Below are 9,924 nucleotides of genomic sequence, written 5' to 3'. Positions count from 1 at the left end.
ACAAGAAGTCACCATTACAGCTTGTAAAAGTCAAACATTTCTTTTTGATCTGTGACCTCTCACTTATTTTAGGATCGTATAAAACAGACACTACCTGGAAAACTGTTGAGTGGTTGTCTCGCTGCACCATAAATATAACTTAAGAACAGCCGATAACATACAACCTACGCATTGGTATTTTAACTTTCATACCACTGCCTCTTGCCTTGTTGTTGACGACCAGATTGTCACCCTGCGGTCGAATGAGCCACTTTCATTTCAAAGTTTGAAAAGCTGCCGTGGTTGCTTTGTGGTTCACCAATATTTCAAACACTTGGACCACCACAATGTCCTGTGTGAGATTCCACTTGAGACCTTTGATCGCTGACCCACTTTCTTCCTTCTTTGTCTTCCATCTTCCTGGGCCCACTTCAGAGCATGGGCAAAAGGCCCTCGCTGACCCTCGCACAAAAAAAAAAAAAGAACAGCCTCTACAACTGGAGGATGCAATTTTCCCCCAGCTCATAAATGTTTGACATGGCCAATGTTTTTCTCTTTGTTTCTGTGCAACTATACAGCTCCCATGATTCACTTCAGGGTGAAAAAATAACTGTTAAAGCTGATCTGTACTTTGTTGGAAGTGTATACTTCAACACGCTGGACCATACCAGTCCTTTTTGATTTGAGATTAATTTACTGTCATTCAAATCCTGTTTGATTGCTCCAAAAAATAAAAGTCCAATTAATTGCCAACATAGAAAACTGTAAGATCCTTTTATTTACAGTACACTGGTGCTGGGGAAAAGGGCAACAACTCATTAAAAAACCAAACATGTTGTAAAAAGCCAAAGAAAAAAATACAGTCAAACCACTTGGGCAGGGGAAACTGCTTTTTATATGCAGAAGTGTCCAAATGAATAAACTTGCCAGACCCCCTTTTAATGGGATGCACCATTTTTTCCTCAACAATGATAAAGTAAGTTCAACTGGTGAGAACCAAATACACCTGCAAGTCGGCAGCCTGTCAGGGAAAACTCTTTGTGCTCGAGTCACCACCTAGTGGCTTGTCAGTCAAATGCAAGACACTTTGGTTGATGTCACATTGGTCTAGTACATGTATGGAAATGTTTCAGGGAGTAAAACACTCAATCACATTTTATCAATAAGGTTTGAAAAAGAAAAGCAGCCCTGTGTTCTGATAGAAACTGACTTCATGTCTGCCTTTTCTGACTTCTCACAGTAAAATCTCTTATAAAAACTACTTTTTTTGTCATGTTTGACAGCATTATCAAAATACTGGAGTGACAAAAAATCTGTTGAAACATGTCTTGTACAAAAAGAAATTCCAACTTTACACCTCACACAATCAAAAACATAACCAAATGGCCCATCATGTCCGTGTAACCTGTCACTCACAGTTATCAATGCCAACAGAGGGGTTTCCTTTTTTTCGTCATTTATTTTGCAATCTGTACGATTTCTCTGTTCCACATTTTAACTGCTGACTTTGACAAATAGATGGTACCTGTTGATGACAAACCACAGGCAAATGATGTGGTGCCTTTCTGTGCTGACAATGAGAAACACAACAAATAAAAAAAAAGGAGAGAATTGAGAAGCATACGACTCCGCCTCCCGCCAGGTCACAGTCCCTGAAGAATCAGCTGGTAACCTGAGAGTCAGCGGCTTTAACGAACCGGTTAGATAAGTAGTGAGGGGGTGGGTTTCTTTCCCGGCCAAGCCTCTTTGGCATACTTCTTTTTGCGTGGCTCGTTGAGGGTCTCTGGTAGGTAAGGGGCTGTGACAGGGGTGGGGTTGAGGGTGACAGGGGGCATGGGGTCTTCTGGGGCCAGGTCCACCTCTGGGGCTGGGTTGGGGAAGGGCAGAGGGAGCCCTCCCTGCATAGCAGCGCCTCCTGGGGCTCCCGTGGGCTGGTTCTCATGACTGGTGGGAGGCAAGTCACCATAGAGACCACCGCCCAAGCTGTAGCCATGGATACGTTTCAAACTCAGGTCGTCCAGACCGAGACTGTTTTGGCCCTCTGATCTGCGTTTCTGCAGCAGGATGACAGAGTATTAATTTGAAGTAGGACACATTCTGCAACTTTACATAGAGCCACTTTTAGACAATATGCACACTACTCATTTTCTATTGAAACAAATCTGCATTGTGACAATTCAGGTCTAATGCCTAATGAGCTACACAAGCTACTATTACTTGTGATTAAAGAGGGTAATGTGACCAAGCTGCTCTACACAGTAATGCTCTGCAGCTGAAATGTTTGTAGTGACAGAATCAGATACATTATTAAACGACAAAACTAAAGCTTACCTTTATTGGGATGACAGCAGTCTGCACCATATTCCTAAAGCGTCCCACCGAGGGGTCTATGTCCTCTGGAAGTGTTAGAAATACAGGTGTTATAATTGAATGCAGAGTGCAGGGATGTGTTTGCAAAGAGCAAAAGAGAAGGGAAAGAGTGCAGAGCAGGGTACAGCACATATTACAACTTTAAATGCACACATAAACAAGATATTTTGAGCATTCAAATGTAACTTCCTGATTTTTAATGAGTTCTTATGCACTAATTTATGGCTTCTCTCCATCATTTACCAATGCTTTTTTTCTTCTTTGAGTAAACATAGAGAGTTTAGACTTTTGCCAACAGGGAGGAGGTTCACTTATACTAGGAGGGCAAGATCAAACCGATATCTTAGATCATTTATGCCCTCAGCTGTTAGGTTTTTAAACAAGCTGTAGGACCTTGGCATGGTTTCATGTACAGGAAGGATGATGTCATCCACGGGAGTTAAGTTATATAGATATGTACTTGTATTGATTTGTGAACTTGTGTTTGTTGTTCTGTGTATTGCTTGTGTGTATAGGATGTGTGTAGGACTGCTGTTACGAACCAAATTGCCCCTTGGGGGCAATAAAGATTTTCTAATCTAACCTAATCTAAAACGTGCAACTCCCTTATTTTGGATTTGGAACCAAGTCACATCAAGGAGAAGTTAACATTTTGAATTGTCAAGAAACCAGTTTTTGAGCTTGTCTGTGGCTTTTAAAAAAAAAGGGTATACATGCAATTTTGTATTAACTAACAAAAAAATACTGAAGTGTCATTATGGGCAAAAACTTTCTTGTTGTGTCGCTCTCTACTGGTGAGAGAGATGCACTGCTGCTTCAATCACTGGTGACTCAGTACAAAAATAAATAATAATATCATATAGCTGTGTATCACTATTTCAAATGAGGAAATAATAATCATTAAGTGGACCCCATAGCTGGCAGCCACCTTTACAACAGACACTAAACCTGGGGCCCATCAAAACATGTCCCCATACTTGTACCATTGAAACAAATCTGAGTGATTCTTCATCTGACAAGCTCCTTCTTACTTTACTTCTGAGTATGTTTGCAGCACGGCAGCAAACTGAAAACCAACTTACATCCCCATGGGTTATTATAAGTCTTGATAGTCAACTTTTCAGGTTTTACAGTCTAGAATTCCAGATAACTCCACAAGAACCTGATCTCCATGAGTGTACTTGATGTCTTGAAACAGAGAGGGCATCATATGAGATCACTGATATAGTTTTGTTACATATTTCACAGCCTGACCCCTTCTAAATGAGCAAAATAATATTTACTGTCACTAAAAGTACAAACGAGGGAACTATGTGAAAGCTGGGAGTCTACTCAGTTTGAGAGAAGACTTCAAAAGCAGCTCAAGTGAACACTTGGTATTTTCTTGCCAGTTCCAAGTGGAGAACAAGGAATTCTTCACAATGACAGCTTTGTTTTTTATACCTGGATTGATGATAGAGTCCTCCTCATTGAAGGTTACTCTGGAGTTCCTCCGTTTCCTCTTAGGCCTCTGGATTTCTAAGTTGCCCTCCTCAATGGTCAGCATGGAGATCCTCTTGTTGTGGGCTGTGTTGAACTCTGTCAGGTTCTGGAAGGATGAAAGAGGTAAAATAAAAAGTCTGTAATGATGTTGAATTGATAAGGGAAATTCTACAACATGACTATAAAAAAACTTCAGGATCTAAAACATGATCAAACTGTATAAGCGGTCTACCTTAAACAGCAACATGTAGCTAAAAAAGCTAACGAGCAGGACGAGTTTTCAGACATGCAGAGATTGTTTCATCATGGCACAAAACGTACCTCCAGCTCCGTCTCCTCCTCAGGAAGCCCAAGCAGTCCTTTCAGCTCCTCGTCGTCTCCCGTCTTACTGTCCCCTGTCCCAGCTGTGCCTTGAGTTTGGGGTTTCTCTCTGATAGTGTACGTCCGCGTTGAAGCACCGAAGGACATTGTAGAGTCTATGGGAATCTGCTGAGGCTTGTGTGCCTCCAGACGGATGTGTCCGAGGAAGGTGCCATGTGCTGAAAAGATGTTGATAAAAAATGAAGAGATTTGCGAACACAAGGACTAATAGTGACATTTCATAACACATTTGCAGCAACAGGATCACTGCATGAAAGCGAAATCAGGGCTCAGAGTTGACCTTAGCTCATACTGTCTTATCTTAAACTCAATAAGTACTTCTTACTTTAATGATTGGAAATGAAAAAAATAGCTACAGTAATTTTCTGTCTCTTGACATATTAATTGATAAAGTAACCAATCAGTTTGGTTGTGTATTACTCGTTTGTAATTGTGGCCATCGGGTATGTTTTAAAGACTTCGGTATAAATGTGAAACTCTTTCATTGATATACTTTATATTAGGATGAACCAGGGATGTCAGGATTAACCGGTTTCACTATTAACCGCGCTTAAAAGTGTCAGGGTTAGTTAATCGTGAAGGCTCCGCTAGACCGAGTTTTTCTATTGTCTCTGTCCAAAAGGGACCGGTGCATTATGTCGGGCGCATCTTGTGAACGAAAAATGAGTGACACCTGTGCGGAGTTCCTCTGTCATTTAAAAGTGTGAGACAGCATCCTCTGCCCTTTTCCATACCGCCTCAGATCCCATCAGAATCAGATGGTTTTTCCATAAAGAACACTGTTTTCATTTTCCAACTGAAACAATACAACGACGTGTCGGCGGCGTTTAATCAAAATCAGTCCAGTGCAGCTCAAGAGGCGCTGCCATGAAGAAAAAAGGTTAAAATAAACACTCCGCAGAGCGGGTCTCTTTTATTCTCTACAGGTGAGGTGGTCCCTCTGACACCTGTGTCCAAAAATAAGACATAACACGCTGATCTGTGAGTGCACGTTCAACCTGTGGAGGGGTCATAGACTGTATGAAATATGGACGTCACCCATCTATTCCTGAACGCTGTTTTGAAGCCAATCGACGGAGGCAGCCATATTGGAAATGCAGAACTCAACCAGGCATAGTGTGACATATAGGGGAGGAGTTTGTGCCTCCTAGCCAACAGCTATGCAACCGGGAGTCAAGTCAGTCATGTCCTTATTTGGGCAAAAACTTGTAATCTTAATATCTTCTGAACCATCACATTAGAAAAAAATTCACCCCCCGTACAGTGTGTGCCGAAATTAGCTACTGTAGCCAAGCCGTTTTTGAACCAGGCTGTAAACATGTTTATTAATGCTGCAAAGATCGTCTTTCATTGAATTGGTGTCTATGTGGTTTCCGGTGTTTCTGCAGCCAGCCTCAAGAGGATTCTGGATGAATTGCAGTTTATAACACTTCCGCATGGGCTTCATAGTTTGAGACCGGAGGTTGCCGCTTGGGAGGGATCAAGCATACAAGTCACATCATTATAAATATCTAAACAATATAAAGTCTGGTTTAAATTGATGTCTTACTACTGTTCAGGTCTATGAGAAAGACCCTCTTCAGGTGTTTGTGGTAGACCAAGGCTGCGTGGACACGTGAGCATGACTGATGGTCGATGGTGAAGTCACACCAGTCTGGGTTTCTTCCAAACAAGTAGTACTTCTTTTCATCTATAATCAGTTTCTACAGCAAGAGAAGTTTCGGGTTAGACATTATCATGACAAAAAATGAATCAAACGTGAGCAGCTAGTCTTCAATGTGTCTGTGCCGTTGAGCCATAACTTTACAGTGCTGCTTCCCACTGCAAAGCTTAAATCTCAGGGCTGATGCTGCTCTCGCACCGTGTGAAGCCATGCAGCCATTGACAATCTCAGTGTGGACTGTCATGCTCGTATCTGGTGCTTTCAACCTCCCCCCCTTCCCCACAACACTGATCTTTACAGTCTTTAACATGAGTGAGGACAAAATCATCAGTCCAGGCTTTTATAGTTACCTCAACGAGTTTGTCTCCCTTCATCACGTCTAGATGGAGTCCTGGGGGCGGCTTGCCTGCCCTGAAAGTCAACAGTGTGTGAAGATTTTGATGCTTTGAGCAATCCTCATTGCAGCTTTTATGCACACTATTCAACACCCCAGATTAGTTGGCATACGTGCTTTGTTTCTGATATCAATTGTAAAGACTTTGACATAGAAAACACCCTGCTAGCTCACTGAAACGCTTATGGCGGTCGTCATCTTCTGCAGGAGGAATGCAATTTATCACATAGCAATACTGGAGGTTACAAGTGTTATCATTTCTTTTCACCAGTTGCTGTATAGGATATTAAACAGCCACTCTTAAACGAAGTTATACGAAGCAACTCATTGAAAAAAACACAGCATTTATACATTACTGTAAGCGTTTAGGGTTAGCATGCTAGCTAGCTTGGTTGCTAATATTAGCTGCGTTGACCACCAGCTCCTTCCTTACTTAAGATGAATTGTATGAATAAATTGACTTGATTATGCTCAAATGCATATAAAACAAAATTGGATTTTTTTTTACAACTTTAGCATGTGCATTTACTCACCATGTTGGACAATCAAAAGGAGGAGGACCCTCTTTGCTTATTTTAGTCGCCATCTTGCCTCATTTTATCACTGCCGAACTGCATGATGGGAAAGAGTCGCTGTGTGTTATAGGGAGTTGTAGTCCTTACCAAGCTAATTAAAATAACTCAAGTAATTTAACAACACATATTATGTCTCTTATGAAAATTGGAAAACTTGTTCTTTTAATGGATGAACATCAAGTGAGGCTTATTACAGTGAAGAAAAAAATACTGAAACAGAAACAACATATCAAACCAGTGGACAGTAACAGAGTACATTTACTTGAGTACTGCACTTAAGTAAATTTTTTGAGTATCAGTACTTTACTTAAGCATTATTTTTAGGGGTACTTATTACTTTTACCCCACTACATTCAGAAGACAATTATTGTAAGTAGTAGAAGAAGAAACATACTTTATTAATTCAATTTTTTCACTCGTGTTATTTTTCGGTCATGATACACCCACAGTTTTTTGGTATATATACATACAATCATGCACACATACATGCAGTGGCCATGCACTTTGGGAGATATGTCAGTGAGGATGCTGCCATCAACCAGCGCACCCCGAGCAGTTGGGGGTCCGGTGCCTTGCTCAAGGGCACATCGGCAGTGCCCAGGCAGGTGAACCAGCACCTTTCCAGCCACCAGTCCACTTGCCAAACTTCGTGCATACGGGAACTCGAACCGGCGACTCTTCGGTTCCCAAGCCAAGTCCCTATGGACTGAGCTACTGCCGCCCCTAAATAAATAAATAAATAAGTAAGTCAGTAAGTAAGATAGATTTATTTATAGAGCATCTCTCAAGAACAGAGGTGCTTTATAACGAAAAAACAATACAAAAACATTAAAAGGCAAAACAGCGATTGCAAATACATACAAAAACATGACATAAAAACAGACAGATTAAACAAAGGCAAGTCTAAACAAATAGGTCTTCAACTGCTTTTTGAACCTGTCAACAGTGTCCACAGTTCTCAGTTCCAGAGGGAGACTGTTCCAGAGTTTAGGACCAACAACCTGGAAAGCACAGTCCCCTTTACTTTTTAACCTGGTACGATGTACAACCAATAAATCCTGGTCAGAGGACCTCAGAGTCCTGCTTGAGTTACTGGAGCTAGTTAAGGCTTCAGCAGCTCCCTAATGCAGATTGGAGCCTGACCATTGAGCGCTCTGTACACAACAATAATTCTAAACTGGATCCTACATTTAACTGGAAGCCAGTGCAAATATAGAAGGATCTGTGTAACATGAGATCTCCTGGATGATTTGGTCAACAGCTTAGCAGCAGCATTCTACCAGTGCTCTAGTTACTCACTACTTTTGCTTTGAAGTCAGCTCATGAATTTCCTTCTCTTTTCTGAAATCTGATCTCTAAGACAGTAAAATGTGTTTGTGTAGTTCCGTTTGTCTCAGTGGTTTAGTCGTACCTGTATATCGTGCGTCTCCACAGTTGAATGTGGAGCAAACACAGAGCAAATTTCACTCAGATCAGGCAGTTCATGTAGAGGTTGTAATGATGGCTATAATTCTCCACCTGAGCACCCATGTCCATATCTTCAGCCCGTGTTAGAGGTTTTTGAAATAAAGAATGATACGTATCGTTTGAAATGTTCTCCCTGTTTCCCACTTTGCCCAAACATACAAAATTTCACAGTCCAACCTGAGAAAGCGCTTTAAGCTGCATAACATTTGTTTCATTCTAGGTGAACATTACAAACTAAGTTGTCTGTGCTTGGAGTAACTTAGTTGCTGTTTTTATTCCATGGTATAGTTTTTAAAGATTCAAGTAATGTTTTCTAAATAAACATAATAAATACAGAAAGTACTCCTATATATTCTTGACTGCATTGATTGTAAGATTTTTTAAGAAGTATTTTGAATACTTAAGTATTTTTAAAAGCAAGGACTTCAGTACTTTAACTCAAGTAATAATTTGACAGAACAACTTTCACTTGTACTGGAGTAATATTTGACCTGGAGTATCTATACTTTGACTTAAGTAATGAAGCTGTGTACTTTGTCCACCACTGATCCTTACCAAACAAATTAAAATAACTCAAGTAATTTAACAACACATATTATGTCTCTTACGAAAATTTGAAAACTTGTACTTTTAATGCATGAACATGAAGTGCAGCTTATTACAGTGAAGAAAAAAATACTTTAGTGCCCGAAATAAACACTAGAGGTCCCCAGATACAACATATCTAACTCAGAAAACATGCTGCAAAAAAACAGTTGTAATGTAGTTGTGTTGGGTAGCTTGTGGTTTGAGAACCCCCCTCAAAAAAAGAAAAGTAGATTTTTTCTTTTTACACCTGATGGGCTCTGGTATCTTGCCTGTTTCCTTAGAATAGCACAATCCTACTTCCTCTATACACTAAATAAATGTGATTTATCAAGGTGGTGTCCCATAATAGGTGGCATTAGCAAGGTGCCAAGGATTGTGGAAAAGGGAGGTGGGGGGGGAACCTATTCAGAAATCATTAACCGGACCAGGCTGATCATTTGTTTAACTTGGAAAGTGTTGTGGGCTTCATCACTAGCTGTGAGGGGCTGCCTCGTCACACCACAGAGGTGGGAGGATTCTTTACACTTCAGATCAACAGAAGGAAGTGAGGGAGCTGGGGTTTTTTTGTACCTGATGTAGTCCGAGATAACCTGAGAGAACAAAGGTGACATGTATTGTCAGAGACTGATGTGTTGAGGGACACTAAGACCAGGGTATTCATTGGAGAAAAAGGGGGTTATGTGACTGAGGGAGCCCTGTGTCCATCCTTCCAGTCAATTTCACATATAAAACTGTTTTGTTGGATAATAGAAAGAGAGATGTTTTCTGTTTGAACTTGGAAATCAGTAATTCTTACCTGGTGCAAAAGCTGTTTTACTAAGACCACAATGTAAGCTATGTCATCCTTTAAATTTGAGTATTATATCACTGAAGAAGATTATGTTTGCAGCATTTGCAGTCCTTGCACTCACATGTTCACACAATTTTACTGATTTCCTTTAAGAAGTACACATTTCAGCGTGTCTTTATCTATTTTTCTTTGGCTGATGGTAAATCAAAGACTTACACTGTAATCTAGTCAGAAT

At 40.6% G+C, this 9,924-nt stretch overlaps 1 protein-coding gene across 1 annotated transcript; it reads right to left on the bottom strand.

Annotated features, from left to right (window-relative positions):
• Positions 1–721: 721 nt before the first annotated feature.
• ppp1r8b (protein phosphatase 1, regulatory subunit 8b) lies at positions 722–6,913 on the bottom strand. The gene is made up of 7 exons (XM_034698463.1): positions 6,803–6,913; positions 6,226–6,286; positions 5,762–5,915; positions 4,153–4,370; positions 3,793–3,937; positions 2,311–2,375; positions 722–2,033 (listed from the first exon to the last, which is right to left on the bottom strand). The coding sequence occupies exons 1-7, from the start codon at positions 6,853–6,855 to the stop codon at positions 1,680–1,682; spliced, it is 1,050 nt and encodes a 349-aa protein (XP_034554354.1). The 5' UTR covers positions 6,856–6,913; the 3' UTR covers positions 722–1,679.
• Positions 6,914–9,924: the final 3,011 nt, after the last annotated feature.

This window comes from Notolabrus celidotus, chromosome 12, assembly GCF_009762535.1.
Source record: "Notolabrus celidotus isolate fNotCel1 chromosome 12, fNotCel1.pri, whole genome shotgun sequence".
Taxonomy (NCBI): domain Eukaryota; kingdom Metazoa; phylum Chordata; class Actinopteri; order Labriformes; family Labridae; genus Notolabrus; species Notolabrus celidotus.
This window is presented reverse-complemented; position numbering and strand designations above follow the sequence as displayed.

Excerpts from the sequence above, each read along its gene's own strand:
- ppp1r8b (XM_034698463.1), bottom strand. The coding sequence starts at position 6,855 with ATGGCGACTAAAATAAGCAAAGAGGGTCCTCCTCCTTTTGATTGTCCA. Across the intron at positions 3,938-4,152 it reads AGGAGGAGACGGAGCTGGAG|AACCTGACAGAGTTCAACAC; the intron begins GTACGTTTTGTG and ends TCATCCTTCCAG. Across the intron at positions 2,376-3,792 it reads GGACTCTATCATCAATCCAG|AGGACATAGACCCCTCGGTG; the intron begins GTATAAAAAACA and ends TAACACTTCCAG.